The sequence below is a fragment of the Cynocephalus volans genome, chromosome 3 (genome assembly GCF_027409185.1).
Source record: "Cynocephalus volans isolate mCynVol1 chromosome 3, mCynVol1.pri, whole genome shotgun sequence".
In the NCBI taxonomy this organism is placed as follows: Eukaryota; Metazoa; Chordata; class Mammalia; order Dermoptera; family Cynocephalidae; genus Cynocephalus; species Cynocephalus volans.
The window spans coordinates 81,988,261-82,006,670 of record NC_084462.1 but is presented as its reverse complement, the minus strand read 5'-3'; the positions used below and the strand labels follow the sequence as shown (position 1 = coordinate 82,006,670).

General features: G+C 35.3%; 1 protein-coding gene across 4 annotated transcripts in view; it reads left to right on the top strand.

Moving 5' to 3' along the window:
• Positions 1 to 18,410, top strand: part of TCF12 (transcription factor 12) — a 395,187-nt gene that overhangs the window by 135,541 nt on the left and 241,236 nt on the right. For all 4 annotated transcript variants that reach the window (XM_063091485.1, XM_063091487.1, XM_063091488.1 and 1 more), the window contains one exon: positions 12,346 to 12,419. In XM_063091485.1, the coding sequence (XP_062947555.1) occupies positions 12,346 to 12,419 (74 nt within the window). The remainder of the gene's footprint in view (positions 1 to 12,345; positions 12,420 to 18,410) is intronic.

Here is an 18,410-nt window from a genome sequence, read left to right as displayed (position 1 = left end):
AATAGAACACTGGAAATGCTTATTTTAAAAATCTGGGGGTAATGTGTTTTCAAGGAGTTTTAGGAAAGACATTACAAACAGGTGAAGTATTGTGAAATAGTGTTTTAGGAAGATTAAGAGACTAGCACAAGAGTCTAAATAGGTATATCATGAAAGCCTAGAAAAAGAGGTGATTCAGGAAACATTCATAAGGGAAACTCATTGTAATCATGGTAGAGAGAGAAGGGCAGGGAGAATCAAAGATGATGTCAGTTTACAAACCTGATCGACCTGGACTATTATAGTACTACCTGCAGTATTAGACATATTAATAATTGGGGTGGGATCTAGTCCAGAGGCATAGAAGGAAGAGATGAAGTGTATATGAAGAGTTTGGCTTTAGATGATGGATTTTAGGTGATGGCAGGGAGCCAAATGAAAACTTTCAGCAGGAATTTGGAGATTCAAGACCCAAAGTACAGAACTGAGTTCAAGGCTAGGAATATTCATTTGGAAGTTGATTATTCAGACAGGTCAAAGACCTAAAATTAATTGAACATTCCAAGAGGAAGAGCATAAAATGAGAACATAAGATAAAGGGCAGGTACTTTCACTTTTTTCAAACAGAAGGGGAAGAAGTGATGGGATATAGAGAGGCCCAAAGGTTAATATCAGCAAATCTCAGACAGGCAAGGAGCTTTTAATGGGATCTGTTGCTGTAGAACAGGGATGAGCAAAATATAGCCCATGGCTGATTGCCTGTTTTTGTAAATAAAGTTTATTTGAACACAGCTATTCCCATTTGTTCTCGTATCACCTATGGCTGCTTTTGTGCTACAATAATAGAGTTGAGTAGTTGGTACAGAGAAAAATTGAACCACAGTCGCCTAAAATATTTACTGTTTGGCTGTTTGTAGGAAAAGTTTGCTGACATTTGCTATAGAGATTTATGAAGACCAATAGGGCAGCCATTATATTGATTAGGATGCCTTTGATGACCTGAAGTAGTTCAGTTTTAACATGTAAACAGTGTTTGCTTAGAGCCTGCTGTGTGCCTGGCATTGAGTTTTGTTAGTGTGGTCTAGGAAGAGGCTAGATAACAATAGATTAATTAATGAGTGAGTAAATGGTAAGGAGTGAAGGTGGTCAATGTAAATTTTTCTTTTGTGAGTATGGGAAAAAAATGGTAATTTGATGGGTATATGAGGAAGAGATTTTTAAATACAGGGAAAATATGAAGGAACATTTTTATGGAGTTTCTCTGGGAGAGGCAGAGAGTGTTGGCATTATAGGAATTAATGATCTAAGACTTGAACACAGGGAGTACATAGGCCTCATTACAGGAAATTAATAGAATTGTTTGTGGAATTAAGTTAAGAATAGTAATTGTTCACACAGCTGTTTTTGAATAGCAAATTGTGTTAGGAAATCAGCAAAAATCTGCTAAAATGTATTTGATAGTTATGGAGAAACTGCTTTGTTCGTACTGACTTATGATCCTAATGGGTACTATAAAAACAAACAAAAAACCTTGTATGTAGTTTTCACATTGGTAAAGTAGTGTATGTTTTTTTGTTTAATGTGTAAGTACAATTGGTAATGTTTCCGTCTTCCTTTTCTATCCACCAAACCCAAACATAATTGTCTTGTTGAGGAAGAGCAGCGTTATGAGCTCACAAAGCCTAGGTGTGTTCTCACTGAAAGAAGGCGTATCTATTTGATTGCTTCTCTTGTTTGTCTTTCTTCCTGGTCAAAAATGGGATGTTTTATTGTATGGCTGTATTTAGGTCTACTAATTTATTTGTTTCTGTTTGTTCCATTTGTGTTTTGTTCGACTGTACCTCCATTCTTTTTTTTTGGATCTTAGGACTCCATTTTAATTTATTAGCTGGCTTTTTAGCAATGCCTCTGCTTTTTTAGGTTTTCTTTTCTTTTTTCTTTTTTTTCTTTTTGGTAGCTTCTGTAGGGGTGTTAATACACATCATTAACTTCTCAGTCTGTTTAGAGTTAATATTGTGCCACTTCATATAAAATGCAGAATTCTCTTGACCTTGTAGGTCTTATTTACCTTATAGGTCTACTCACTGCCTTCCTGTATGCTATAGTTGTCATGTGTTTTACATCTAAATACATTGTAACTCCTGTGAGAGATTGTTACTTTTGCTTTAAACCAGCTGTATGTGTTTTAAAGACATTAAAAGGGAAAAATAGCCTTTTTATTTACTGTCTGTTGTTCTTCTTTCCTTCCTCCAGATCCAGGTTTCCTTCTAACATTTTCCTTCAGCCTGGAGAACTTTTAGTATTTCTTATACTGAACTTATGCTGAAAATGAACTCTTTATTTTCTTTTATTTGAAAATGTTATTTTACCTTCATTCGTGAAAGTTGTTTTTTTGCTGGATATAGAATTCTGGTTGATAGTGTTCTCCCCTGCCCCCTACTGCAAGCACTTTAAAGATGTTTCTCCACATGTTCTGGCATCCATAGTTTCTGAAGACAAGTCTATAGTAGTTTGAATTGTTGTTTCTGCCTATGTGATATGTCTCTTTCTGGCCACTTCAAGGTTTTCTCTTTATTTTTGGTTGTCAGCAGCTTGGCAGTGATATGCCTATGTATGGTTTTCCTTGTCTTTATTCTATTTGTGCTTCACTGAGTAGTCTTTAATTGGTAAATTTCTCTCTCACCAATTTTTTTGTCCATTATTTCTCCAAATATTTTTTCCTGCTCTATTCTCTTTGTTCTCTCATGGTGCCTATGTTAGACTTTTTAATGTCTTCCCTGAGGTCCAATTTATTTTCTTTTAATCTTTTTTCTCTTTTTATCAATTGAATAATTTCTGTTGATCTGTTATCAAATTCACTTATTCCTGTCCTTGTCATATCCTTTCTCAAGCCCATCAAGAAAATTTTTTTTAAATTTCAGATATTTTAATTTGTTCTTTTTTTAAATGTTTTCTTTTTTTCTGTGAGATTTCCAAACTTTTCATTCATTACAAACAGAAATCCTTCACTGAGCATATAGTGTATGCTTTAATGTCCTTGTCTGAAAAATCCCAACATTTTGGGTCACTTTGAGGTTGGCCTCTGTCCATTATATTTTCTCTTGAGATGGGGTCACATTTTACTGTCAAGGAATTTTAGATATTATGAATGTTATTTGTGGAAATTTTGGTTCCTTGTTCTTCCAAAGAGTTTTGATTTCTTTGCTATTTATTTTATTCATTTATTCATGGTGGCTGGCCAGTATGAGGATTCGAACCCTTGACGTGAGCTATTAATTTGGTTAAACTCAAAGTGAAAATTCTCTCTTGCCTGAGGTTGGCAGCTGCTCTCATCTCAATTTAATTCTTTTAGCTTCAGCTGCAAACTGCCTTGGGCATGCCCTGTGAATGTGTGCTCCACAGTTCAGCCAAAGACAGAGATATACCAAATATTGGGGACTCCTTTCTTCTGGCTCTCTCCCTTTTGGGATTCTATCCTCACTTTCTGGTGACTATGGTTGTCTTGGCTCTATCATCTTTTTCTTCAGGCCAGAAAGACAGTGGGTTATCTACAGGAATTTTAGTTGCTACAGGTTATGGCTGCTTGCCTGCAAGACAAAAGTTTCAGAATGGGAAACTTACCTGTGCTGGTCCCTAAAAGCTGTTTAAAAAAGAAAATCACCCATTCTAATCTTTTCTTCCAAGTTTATATTTCCCTCCAAAATCAGCTTGTTTTTGTTCACTTTCCAGAGTCTTTATGTAGTTGATATGTCTGTCTGTCTGTCTGTCTGTCTGTCTGTCTATCTATCTATCTATCTATCTGTGTATATTTTTTCTCCACTACCTCCAGGATTTATAGTAGCTATTGTAGGAGTTTATTGCACCATATTGGAAGCAAAGCACCCTGGGTCAGTTTTGAGATTTCCCCCAAAATCTTTGTAATCTGCATTTAAATGTAATATTCCTTTTGAAATAATAATAATAATTTTACTAATTCTTGTAAATCTACTTAAATTGTTTGGCATCACTGTTCTAATTTGGATTTCTTCTTTTTAACTTATCTTTTAGTTCCCAAATTCTTATGACAGACTATCATGTGAATGCATTCATTTTACATGTTCTTAACCATTCTGTAAACATATCAATGCAGAATACCACACTTCTGCTAAGTACCAGAAGAACATAGATATAAACAAGGTATGCTCCTTGCTATAAAGTTTTGTTGGTAGGATATACATGAAAACAGCCATCAGTATTCAAAACAAAATAAGTGCAAATTAATTTCTGAAGAAGTTTGATTAATTTAGACTTTGTTGGTGGACAGCACTTTATAGAGGTTGGGGCATTTGATCTTAGCCTGATTCATAATTAGAAACTGAATAGGTAAGAGAAAAGATGAGGGTGGTTATTCTAGGGCTAGGAAACAGTAGGAGTAGAATATGAATGTGTGACAAATCTTGACATGTTTGGGAAGTTATGCATATTTTGAGGATGGAGCATTGAGTTTATGGAGGGACATACATAGTAAGTAGTGAAGCTGAAAAGGTAGGTTGAGGCCACTTTGAATAATGCCATGCTCAGGAGTGTGAATATTATTTCTGAAGTAGCAGAGGGTCACACATTTGAGGAGTGAATGAATTTGATCCAGCATGTGTTTATGGTAAGATATGTGTGCTGACAGTGTTAACTGTGGATTAGAATGTGCCTAATAGAAGACTTAACCAATACACAGGACCTGAACCAGAGTACTGTATATGTAAAGAGAAAAAATGGGATAGTTACTAGAAAGATTGTGTTGGGGAAAATGGAACAATTTGGTTAGGCTCCCCTCGCCTCAGAGCCAGTTCAGGGTGGTTCAGTAAACATTGTGTGTGTGGGTGGAGTAAGTGCACCTGCACAGTGGTGCCACTTTGGGTGGTCTTTTACTGCCTCAGGTGCCTGCCCTGTGCGGCCATGGTTTTCCAGACCTGCAGTTTCCAAGAACCATGTGGCTGGTTGCCTAGCTTATAGACCTGCGTGGAGGGGTCTGGTGACCCAGCCTGGTGTGTGAAGGGTTTGTGACCAGTCTGTGAATGGGCTTGAGGGGTCTAGGAACGCCAGACCCGGCCCAAGCTCAACCATCGGCCCAGTTGGTGCAGGATTACCAGCAGGTTAAAAGAGCCTGACAACTAGTGTGGTTGCCTAGCTTTACAATTGGCGTCACGAACAGGATTAAAAGACCTAGACAATTGGCGCTGTGAGGATTCCTCACAGTAGGCCTTGTTGCCTAGCAAGATGTATTGCCATGGTAGAAATAATATGATGAGTGAGTGACTGGTTGTTATATTTCTTACCACATTTGTACACATCCTAACATCATACTGAATACATGAAATGTTTTGGGACTTTTTAAAATTTAAAATGCCTTTTACATCCGCATACTTTAATCTGTACAATAATGAATACCGAGTGGTTTTTCTTTGGCCATGTGATGAGGTCATTGCAGAGTCATGGTAAGGACTCTCTGGTATAGCCATCAAACTAGTGAGGACTTTGGTTTCTCAAAAGGTTTTTTTAACAACTTTCGCTCTTTGGGGGTAGTAAAATTCATAGTCATTTATGTTGTAACCACTTCTCCCTGTGCTTTTCAAAGTACTATTCAGTTGTTAAGAATTGATTTTGGTTATAGTTTAAAGAGGAGTGCTAAGCTAATAAATAGGGAAGTAGTTTCAGTTCTACTTTTATTAAACTGTATTATTTCCACTTTATACATTGATTTCTTTCAAAATATTTATTAGTGCATACTGTGTGTCAGGGTATATAACAGTGAACAAAACAGACTACATCCTTGTTTTCCTGGAGCTTTCAATCTATTGGGAAAAGACAGTAAACACCCCCCAACACCACCCTCAATAAGATGGCATTTGAGCAGAAACCTGAAGGAAATTAAGGGAATAGACCAGTCAGAAAGCCAGGGGGAAGCATTTTATGAAAAGAAAAGCGCAAGTGGAAAGGTCCTGCCAAGGCAGAGTGCTTCGTGTGTTTGAGCAAAAGCAGAGGACAATATGATTGAAATAAATTTATCTGAGAAAAAGAATAGTAGGAGATGGGGTCAGAGAGGTGGGACAGAACCTGTAGAACATTGTAGACCATTGGATTTCATTCTGAATGATATGGGAAGTCATTGGAACGTTTTGAGCACAGGATTGACGTGACTTGATTTGTTTTTTAAAAAGCCACTCTAAATTTCTGTGCAGAGAATACAGACTGTAGGAGAAGGGAGACCATATAGGAAGCTATTGTAGTAACCCCCTGTCAGAAATGGTTTGACTGTTAAAAATAGTTTATCATAGTCAAATTTTGGAAATGTTTACAAGGGAAATTTAATGGGATTGTATCTTTGGAGACTAAGAAGGGTAATTTTTTGGTGAGACTTTATCCAGAGTTGAAGAGAGGTGTGAAGCTTTTTTTTTTTTTTTTTTTTAAAGAGTTGACTAAGTTTTTAGTGCTTCTATGGGAAAAAATAACTGGCATTGGTGTTTAGGTGCAGGTCTTTGGTATTTAGACTTCCAGTTGCTTCTCAGGTACAGTGGGAGGGCCCTTCCTTGTTTCCAGAAACTTAACAGCTAATTTAGGGGAGATTTAGAGATAGTTCAAGAGATTTTGTCAGGGATGGAATGTCTCTTCAGACAGTCAGAACAAATCCTCAAGATACCAGGTTACTAGACAATTCCCAGATTGCCTTCTGGGAATTTACTAGTTTCAATCCCTGGCCATCAGGCAGTTTCTGTTTTTCTTAAAGAGATAGACGTAGGATTTTCTTTTGGCCCTATACTCTTAATTCTTTCATTAAATCACTGGCTTTTCAGGTTTAGGTTTAACTTTTTGTGGAATTTATATCAGAATGATGTAGCTAGTAACAATGATATCGAAAAATCTCTTTGGAAATTATTTTCACAATTAGTCATTTTCTTGATGAAATTAGCCATGTGCTCATTTCCTTATACTACTGTACTTTGGCACTAAAGACTTTAATAGAACATCCTTACTTGTAAATCTTTGTTTTCAACAATGCCAAACAAACATTGTGACTGAATTGTAAGAGATGATTTGAGAGGCTATTCCTTCTAATCTTTTTGCTGGTCCTATTTTCTTATATAATGTACTTTTTGTTTTTTAAATTAGATTGTTTTATTTTACAATTCATTGCACAGAATCTCAATTTTTTATAAGTAAAAAAAAAAAATCTCTATACCAATGTTATATACTTTATATGAGACAGCATGTCTTAACTTCTCTTAAATTCCCTTACAATTTTAATGTTTCCCTAGCTTTTCCCTTTTGTTTTTCATTAATATGTAGGATTATAGCAAAAGAATTGATCCTATTTCACAGTGAATGTTTGGGAAAATACATTGGTAGATTTATTTCTTGGGTATCTAAAATCTGAAAAATTCAATAAAAATGTTTGTGGTGAGTTTTTAGATGTATATTAATTTACAATTGATTGTAGCCTTTGAGTCTTATCTAAGGAATATCATTACTCCACAAATAAAACTGAATAAAGAAACTATTAAAGAAAGACACATTCATAGTTTTGGTTATCTGATATAGTTATTGCCAATCATATTCCTTTCTTCAGATCATTTATTGAATCGCCTTATAGCAGATGGCAATCCTGCAAAGTATATTATCTTTCTCTTATTTATGAAACTGCTGGGATTTGATATTTTTGGAATACATTTTACTTGCTAAAATGAAAAACTTGATTTCAGTGCTACTAGAGGCAGAGTGTGTGTGTGTGTGTGTGTGTGTGTGAGAGAGAGAGAGAGAGAGAGAGAGAGAGAATGAGAGAGAGAGGTATATCAAATCCCCTATAATAGTCTTCCTCCCAACCTTACTTGAGGGTACTTCAAAAAGTTCATGGAAAAATAGAATTAAACGGTAATACAAGTCTTTCATAAACTTTTTGAAGAATCCTCACATATGTCCCTTTTCTACAGGGATAGACTCTCATGTGTGATACCCAAGCAGTGTGGCTGTATTGACTTGTTTTCCTTGCAGCAAAAGGCTACAGGGATATCCTAACTACCCTCACCTTTCTTTGTTCTTTTTGTCTCTTTCTTCCTTTCATTCTTTCTCAACTCATGAGACTCTCCACCACTACCTAAGATATTTTCCCGATTCCAGCGATGCTTTTCATTTTACCTTAGTCTTAGTTCATGGTGACAGGGTCTTTAGTGATAGGTCGGATAGTGGCAGGTGGAAGGAGAAGGAGCGGGTCTTCATGTCAGCAGCTTTGCTCCTGATTCACCAATTTTTCTTCCACATAGGTCTCATCTGAGCCAAATCTTGAGTGATGCTTTACATCCTCAGACTCTGCACTATTAATAATCTTTGTTTACAGGGCCTATATTGGGTGGGGGGGAACACAGGTATTTAGGGCATGGAAAAGTCACTTCCCTCCCCCAAAATCTGTTTCTATATTTAGGGCACAGAAAAGTCACGCCCCCCTCCCCCAAATCTGTTTCTAGTTTTTGCTAGTGGATAAAAACCTAGAGAATCTTATAGGACTCTCTGCTAGCGTGATGAAAGGGAAGAGGTGGGATAGAAGCTAGATAGAGATGGTTTTTTGATTGACTCCAGAAAAACAGTACTCTTAATAAAAAACAAATGATGATGGCAGTGGAACAGAAGCAGGTAGAATAATATCTGTGTTCTTCATAGAAAAGGGAGTAAGTCCATATATTGGACTTGGCCAAAAAGTTTACCTGTTCATCTAAGAGTCTTATACTGTGACATCTTGAAAATTCATTTTCCACCTTTTATTCCTTCTTCAAGGGCCCAGCGTCTTAGGGAACTGCCTGTATATGTGGTAAGTTATGATTTGCATTTAGTTACTTTCCCTATTAAATGTGTTTTAAAAAGAATGAGGCAGATTGCACTCATTAAATTCACAAACCATTGTTTTTAGCTATGAGGTCTAAAATGTAATGTTTGTTCTTTACAGGAAAATATTAAATAAAAATAACATTTTTAAAACAGGGCACATGGAGTCAAAATATGAGGGTACTTCAAAAAGTTCTTGGAAAGATTTGAATTATCTTTTAATTCCATTTTTCTATGAACTTTTTGAAGTACTCTCATATATATTGGGTTTTGTTTAATTGGTTTTATTCAAAACAGCAGGTACTAAGAGATTCTGTATATAAAACATTAAAAAAGAAAAGGGTCAGTTAAGTCTCTATTAGTTAAATTAGTGATTTCCCCTTTAAATCCTATTGAATTGAAACAGAATAGATTAATTTATTACAAAGTCAAACAAGACTCAAAGTGTTTCCACCATGTATTTATTGCTAAACTTTCTGTTATATCTACCATTTTAATCTGTGAATCAAGGAACTAACTTCTCTAAAATTGTTGAATTGGCATGCGAACAACGGGAATGAAAAAAATATATGGGAATGATAGTTCAGATATCTTAACAGAGATGTCTTTGTCCCTCATCACTGTATTGCAAGTATGGTGTTTTGTGGGGTTTTTTTATTTTTATTTTTATTTTTATTTTTTTTGGTCAATAAATAGATTTTCAGATTTTGATCTATTTGTATAATATCTGTGTTATGAAGTCTATCTTGTGTGTAATTTATTTTTTCTGCTTACCTTAGTCTCATGGCTGAAGTTTTGGAAACTTTATTATTCCTGTCATATTTCTGTTTTTGTACAGCCATTGTCTTCAGCAGAAAGGAGTCATTGATGCTAAAAGATGACTCTTGCCTTTGTCAGTGCCAGCCACGACTTTTTACTCAGTCTAGATATGTTAACAATAAAACTATAGAGCTCTGAGTTTAAAACCTTGTCATTCTATAGCATCCTTTGAACACCATGCCATGTCCAATGTCAGTGGTATTATCTTTAGCTGGTGGCTCAATCACCTAATTAATTGCCTTTTTATTTAATTAATGTTTGCTTTTTCTTCACTTATGAAAGGAATTGGTGTCACTTGATGAAAATTGAGTATGTGGTTTCACAGAATTTCATGTGTCTATTCGATTTTGCCTAAGATGTTATCTGTAGCCAGTGGCACCCATCCCACCCCCTTTTTTATAAATGTGTTTAAAATTGCACATAAGCCTCATATTTATTACTTATTTGATATAAGAAAGTTGTCATAAAAAATAAATTATGATCTGATTATTTTCATTAGGAAAGGATTCATGAAAATACATTTTTATAACATGTTCAATGAAAGTATGATTTTTTTCTGCATACAACTTTTCATAAAATTATTTTCAGTTTCATATGTTGTTATATATTAGTGGCTTTTAAATAGCCGCCTTTGTCTTGGATTGGGTCTCATAGAAATAATCCTTTCTGCTATTATCTACAGTGTTGATTGCAAAGAAAATGGTTGGAAAATGGCTCACTTGTAACTGGTGATTCTGAATAGATGGTAACAAAGTGATTTTTTTAATGTGACATGCCCCAAACTTGTAGAATCTTTCCTAAATTTGGAACTTTCATAAGAATTCTCTAAGAATGAACAAAATAGTGTATTTTTACATATAATCTCTACATATGCAAAGGTTCTGTTTCACTTAAAATTGTGCCTGGAATGTTGTCTGTACTATTAAAGACACATCTTTCCTAGTAACTCTTTTTAAGTTATTAAAATGTTGGACCGACCCCGTGGTGCACTCGGGAGAGTGCGGTGCTGGGAGCACAGTGATGCTCCCGCCGCGGGTTCAGATCCTATATAGGACTGGCCGGTGCACTCACTGGCTGAGTGCCGGTCACGAAAAAGACAAAAAAAAAAAAAAAAAAGTTATTAAAATGTATATTACTCACTTGATACAGGAAGCACAGATTCATAAAGATAATAAATTAGGGTTCTAATAACTGAATTAGTAATTAGTACATTTTGCTTTGGAAATTGTAACTCTCCCCCCCCCCCCCAGTTTTTCGTCACACATCCCTTCAATTGGCAATTTTGCCCATAGAAAGGAATCTTGGGAATCACAGCAAGTTACTGGAGAGTTTGTGGCATTTAATTTATTACACACCACATTCTCTCTTAAATCACAGAGGACTTCCAGTCATATTTTGAGAGAAAAAGAGGTTCCAACTTAGCAGAATGTTGTTATTGTAACACCTAGGCTTTTCTCATGCAAGAATAAAATGAAGAAGTCAGTTATTTGTATTTCATCATAGAAAGAAGCTCAGAAGGGGTTGGGAAAGTGTACCTTCCTAGGAGTCAAAGATGAAAAAGACTGGAGTTTTCAAAACAGAAAAGGTAGAAATGACTGAGAGATCTCCAACACTTCCAGCTTTTTCTGGGGACTGATTAGGAGGTGAAAATAATGGAGTCTAAGTTCCAGAAGGTGCATTAAGGAATACAATAAATTGTTTTGTTACTGATGTTTACTGATCCTTTCTCAATTTGAGTTTTCCTTTGCAACTTTCATAAGTGTAGAAAGTGTAGACATTTACTTATTTGGAATCAGATTGTGTGTAATTTTAGAGGAGATTGAAATGTTACAAAATTACTAGGGTGAGTTGTCATTGCATTTTGTTTAGTTTTGATGTAACTATAGTATGATTTAGTTTGCTCTCTTCAGTTAAGAATATCTAATTAATGCTCTGATTCAAACCTATTTTGTTAAATTGAATGGCTGTTTGACTTGCTTCATTTTCCAAGTCTTATAAGACCTGAATTCTTAATATTTTCATGTAGGCATTACTAAACAAGAGAAAGTTTGAGAGTTATAGAAGTAGCAAAGTAGCAGTGGATAGAGATCACCTCTAGAGTTGGAGAGACCTACATTGTTATGCCCCATTCTAAAGTCTCCAAAGAAATGTTTTGATTCTGAAATTCCATAATATATCTATACATGGCATTGTATGGGAATTAATGGAGCAGTAATGAAGATACTCTGAAGTAACTTATTTTCTACAGGTTTCTGATGCAAGGATTGATAGCCAGTTCAACAAAAATGTTAATGCAGTAGTTTCCCTTTATCTGCCAGGGATATGTTCCAAGACTCCTAGTGGGTGCCTGAAACTGTGCATAGTACCAAACATTATATATGCTATTTTTTTTTCTATACATACATACATACCTATGATAAAGTTTAATTTATAAATTACTTACAGTTAGAGATTAACAATAATAATAAAATAGAACAATTATGACAATGTACTGTAATAAAAGTTAAGTGAATATGGTTTCTCTCTGTCTCGAAATATCTTATTATATGTCAGGTAATTGAACCCACTGAAAGTGAAACCATGGATAAGGAGGAACTGCTGTAGCACTTGCTGAATTGTACTCTGCTGTACCATGCCCCCCCCCCAAATCCACCAAAGTATCTTTTGGGGTTTATATCTTTCACTGTCTTCTCTCCTTAGGTATGGATGAACGAGGAAGTACAACATCTTGGGGAACAAGTGGTCAACCAAGCCCCTCCTATGATTCATCTAGAGTAAGTTTGCTTATGAACTCTTGATTAAAACTGTAAAGATAATTTGTCAGGATAAGTAATTTCTTTCATATATGAACTATTTCTTAAGAGAAATGAAGATTAACTTATTTTCATGGAAATATAGTAGAAAACCCAGTACCTTCCTAGTAGATTTAATTCTTTTTATTAACTATCGTACTTTGGGGATTTATTGTATTTCTTACACTTACAGAAATATTCTTGATGTTATGTCTGTACCCGGACTGCCTACGGTACTCTTTACTAAAGTTGGATGAGCCTGGAATGCCTTACTAGGTGCTCTCCATACTTACACAGATCCTCTTAGACTTTTGATGGAGTATGTTCTGGTAAACCCACCATTAAGTTGAAAATATTGTAAAGTTGAAAATGCATTTAATAGACCTAACCTACATCATATCTTAGCCTAGCCTACCTTAAACGTGCTCAGAACACTTACATTAGCCTGCAGTTGGACAAAATCATCTAACAGAAATCCTATTTTATAATAAAGTGTTAATATTTCATGTAAGAGTATTGCAATGCTTATCTCTAGCCTGAGAAAAGATCAAAATTCAAATTTCAAGTACAATTTATACTGAATGTGTATTTCTTTTGCACTGTCAAAAACCTTTGGGGACCATCTGTGTAGTCATTTTCTTTGTGTGTTATTTGCCTTACGAGGTGGCAGTGGCTTTCAAAGCACTGTCTTCCATCCTCCCATTCTCCCTTCCTTTTCTAGTAGTCATCAGCCATTTATGTCAGGAACTCTATAGCTCTGTCTCTTGGAAGCATATCAGAACAGACTGGATGACATTTCTTGGTTGACAATTAAGAGAAAAAAGGACCAAGCTAACATTCTACACACTGAAAGGTCAAAAGGTTAGAGCCTTTTCCAGCAAAAAACAAACATAAAATTCCAAAAGCGTTTATTTTATTAAATTTTTATTATTTTTGGCCATAAAACAAGTCTTAATACATTTAAAAATACTAAGATCATAGAAAACATGTTCTCTGACCACAGTAACAGAAGGACATTTAGAAAATTCATAAATGTGTGGAAATTAAACAACGTTGTCCTGAATAAACAATATGTAAAAAGAAAAATCATGGGGAAATTAAAGAGTACTTTGAGATGAAAATAGATGTCTTCTTCTTTTTCTGGTCTCTACTGGTGACTCTCCTTGTGTCAATGCTGTCGAGTGTCTGATGGACCACCTGCAGGGTGGCTGTGGCTACTCCTATGGGGTGGAGCCACTTTTGCAGCAGCTGTGGTTACAGCAGTGATTGTGGTGGACCACCCATGCGGAAGTGGTGTTTTAGATGTGCTCCTTGCCTGGTTGTAGGCAAGGGGCGGGGGGCAGCCCTCAGCTCCTGCCTCAGGACCCTGGGCGTGCTCTGTTGCTTGCCTGGTTGTGGGCGGAGGGGGCAGCCCTTGGCTGCAAAAGCTTTTAAGAATGAGACTGGGAGATGGAAAATTAGATCAAAGAATTGCAGTGAAATTAAACACTGTGCTCCCAGACTCCCTAGTGAATCGGCGAGGTTAACAGTTACTTTTCCAAAAGGCCATACTTTAAATGAATGATAAACTATTTCTTATTTCTGTTGGAATTGACCAAAAGATAGACAAGTATAAAATTTATGGGTGCTTAACCCTAAAAGGAGATTGGGAGAAAAACTGAATATGTGATTGGAGCTTATAGTCTCAGTATGGATTACACTGTTTTGCACTGAAAAATGCCGAGTTAAAGTGCTTCTTAAAATATGGGTTTTGCTGTTTTATTTGGCTGTAGCCTATGTTTAATTTACTTTAAATACTTTGGGAAGAACTGGGATAGTCATGTGGAATCCAAAAAAGATGTATATAGAGACTGTTACACATGGCTTTTTGTGTTTCCCTTTTGGGAATCCATGGCTTAGTAAGCTACATTGGAGCGGAAGGAGCCCTGTGCTGGGTATCTCAGGACTTGGATTTTACTGTTGACTCTGCTGTGAACTAGCCATTTCATTTTGGAAACTATTGTTTTATCTTGGGGGTAATTAAACTGGTTGATGTCCAAATTTCCTTCCACCTTTAAATTTTTTCGAGTCTTTGAATAATATTGTGAGTAGGAGAGGGAGATTTTCTGTTTAGGTTTTGGAAGTAGCAGTTTTACATAATGGGAAATTTGCAATACTATTTATTAATACTGGATTATTTTCTTTCAGAGGCTCGACGTAAGTCAAGCCTCTGAAAATTAAATAGTGACTTTGTTCCTTATATTTATTTCCCTTTTAAGCTTTCAATTTTTTTCTACTTGAGTACTACATAGGATTTTAGGAGAAAAAAACATAATAATGTATCCAAACACTCATGTAATTCATAATTCTGAAATTAAGTTTGCCTCTAGAGATGGAATCACAGCAAATGTTGCTTTTCTTTTTGCTATTTGATCTAAAGATCAAATGTGAAATGCTGTTTTTTTTACTCTTGGTTTATTTTTTTGAGTGTATATTGTTTGCAGTGAAAGTTAAATTGATTCTGTAGTAAACTAGTTTACTATTTTAAAAACCCAGATTACTCTCTGGATACTCCCAGTCTATCATAGAACCACATATACGAATATATTCCTACCTGTCTATTGAGAGATCAGATAAAGTGGTGATTCAGTGCTACCCTTCTTTATATTTGTTCCCATTGAAATCTGCTCTTTCCCTAATTTTCTTTCTTCTGTCCTACTCATGGTCTGAACCTAAAATGGTTTAATGAGCTTGTATACACATACACGTACACACACGTGTGTGTATATACATACATGCATGTATATACATATATATACACGTGTGTATATATACATATATGTATACGTGTGTGAGTATATATAGTTGTTTTTTTAAAAAAGAACAAAAATCTGGATCCGATTTCAGACTGTTTCTCTCTCAACTCTTCTCGCCAGGGAGACATTTATGGTTATCTTTGAAACATCCCTCAGCACTCCTTTATGGGAAGATTATCAACGTTTAGAGTTTCATCATTAAACACCATTCACCATTATGACCCCTTTTTCCCATAATTATAAGCATAAATGGATATAATTTTGTTAATAAGAATCTCAGGGGGCTGGCTGGTTAGCTGACTTGGTTAGAGCAAAGCCTTATAACACTGAGGTCATGGGTTCCAATCCCCACACTGGCCAGCCACCAAAAAAAAAGGAATCTCAGTTGACCAAACTGTTCATTCTCCTGACTATTTTAGTACGTGAGGCTCTTAAATTCAGAAATAAATGTTAATGTTGGCTAAAACCCAGTTTTGACACATTGTTTATAAAATGTCACTTTAAACTTTAATGAAATTGCAGGTACTTGTGTAGAAATATGAACGGAATTTATTTAGACTTTATCATACTGTATAAATACTACATTTCCATCTCAGCAAATTGCATTGTTTAAAAATATGTTGATATTCAGTATTTTTTAATTTTACTTTTTATAAAATTTGAAAACGTGATTTGATCATCACATGTTGTATGCATGAATTGAAATATAACTCACAAATATGTATAATCAATACATTTCAATAAAAAAAATTGAGAATGCTTAGTAGGCCACAAAAAAAGGTATTAGGAAATTGTAAAATGAGTAGTTTAGTGGAATTACAAAACACGTTTCTTTAATTTACATGGATTAAAGTATCTTTGCTGCTTTTTTCTCCGTTCCCTTCCCTACTCAAAACTATGAGAGAGAGAATAATTTTTTGCAGTAATGTAAAACCATATTTGGACATGAACTGTATTAATACTGTATATTACTACACACATTACTGTGTAGGAATGGCTACACAAAATCATGGAGGTAGAACTTAATATTTTTAAAATAGTTTTTCGAGGGAAATTTTTACTGTGCTCACTGTTTGTCTTATAAGTCCTGACTTTAAATCTAATTCTAAGACCATTCTACTATAGTAGGCTTGATGTGTAAGTGAGCCCCACTTCAGTCATATAGTTTAGAGGCCTCAAACCTCTCCTCTCTCTGTTAGTCTTATGCCCATTCTCTCAGAAGAAGGAAAAGTCACTCCAGCAGAACTCCAGTCTGGTGTGTCTGTCCCTAATTTTATAAAATCTACCAGTTAAGTAGCTTCAGTGTAGCGGTGATTATGTTTCTAGTTATGAGAACTACCCACAGCAAACCATTTGGTGAAGAGTTTTTGTTAGGTAGACACAGAGAAATAGACACTATACCTAACTGGTTTTAGAAGAAGTGTTAGACATGATCAGTGTTAGGAAATATGGATTTGAAACAGAACATGTTTGAGACATTCAGAGGGAAGGAACACAGCGTTTGTGGGTTATACCCACAGACCTCTTTACCTTTGTTAGAGTACTGGCTTCTGCACTCTTTGTCTACTGTCTACCTGTGCAGAACACAAACACACATATAAACAGCTAAAAGAAGCATTCTGATGCGAATAACACTTCCAGTTTTAGAAATTTGTGAAAGTGATCATCAAGGCAAAGTACCAGAGACTGAAAGGAGCGATTAAAATCTCAGGTAGTTTAGACATGATTAAGAGGTATAGTTAGAGAGTTTGTCCCCTCCCTCTTTTATTTTTTATCCTTTACTGCAAAGAAATGTTTTCTATATTTTCTGTTGTACCAGGAATAAAGGTCAGAGAATATCATAATTCTTTTTACTACAGTGTTAATGATTCTAGTTTCAGATTTCTTTCTTTCTTTTTTTTTGGCCCCTCTTCAGTAGGCAGTGGTTAAGAGCACAGACTCTGGAACTAGACTGCCTGGGTATGAATGCTAGTTCTGATTTCTTTCTTTCTTTTTTTTTGGCCCCTCTTCAGTAGGCAGTGGTTAAGAGCACAGACTCTGGAACTAGACTGCCTGGGTATGAATGCTAGCTCTGCCACTCATTACCCATGTGATCCTAGACAATTTGTTTAAATCCTCTGTACCTCAGTTTATTCATGTGTGAATTGGGGATAATGATAACTACTTCAAAAGGTTGTTGTGATGATTAAATGAGACAGTATATACAAAGTGCTTAGCTCAGCATCTGGAACATAGTGTTATGTAAGTGTTGGCTTTAAACCTACATATCTCAAAATTCTTCCAATTGATCTGTATGTAACAATTACAGAAATTTAAACGAATGAATAAATATGCAAATATGCTACATTCTAAGTGTAATAAATGACAATTATTTGCAAACTCAATTATGCTTAATATGCATACGTTTATTTCTTTTAGATTCGTACAGGGCATAAATAAAATCAGTATCTTTTCTCCTTCAACTGTCCATTTCTTTCTTGGTAAAGCAAAAGTGTTTACCTCCCAAACTCTGATATAAAAGTTTTGTCTCTGCCTAGCATAGTACTTTGTGCTAATGGGTACTTTCTATATGTATTTGTGGAATTTAATCATATTGGGGAATAATAATTAGATTTATTAGATTAATTGGATTTGGAGGTTGAGGGAGGAAAATCAAAGTTGATTTAAGATGATGATGCTTGACATAGGTTGTGCTGGCATTAATAGTAGTAAGCCTTTCTTATGTACTTATAAATCTGTTATCCTGATGATTCTGCTTAGAGAGGCATTGTATTTAAGATCACAGGCTTTGGAAAGTTGTACTATGTGACCTTAGGCAAGCCACATAACCTCTTTGTGACTTAGTTTTCTCATCTCTAAAATTATGATAATTTTACACATATCTTACAGAGTTTTTGGTGAAGATGAAATGTAATAATAGCTATAAGTGATTGCTGTTACTGTTATTACCACCATTATTACCTCCAAATATCTAATAATTTAATGTACATTTTCATGGTTATATTTTCTGATGTACAATTCTGTTTCTGAAATGTTTGATCATTTGAGTTTGAGGAAATTTCAAGGAGCCGTGTCATCCTGGTTTTCCTGTTCTCTTAGCTCTATTACCGAACCTATGCCAAGCTCTAAACGGAAGTACTGAAGTGCCATTGGGGTTTGCACCCTGGGGTGAGAGTTA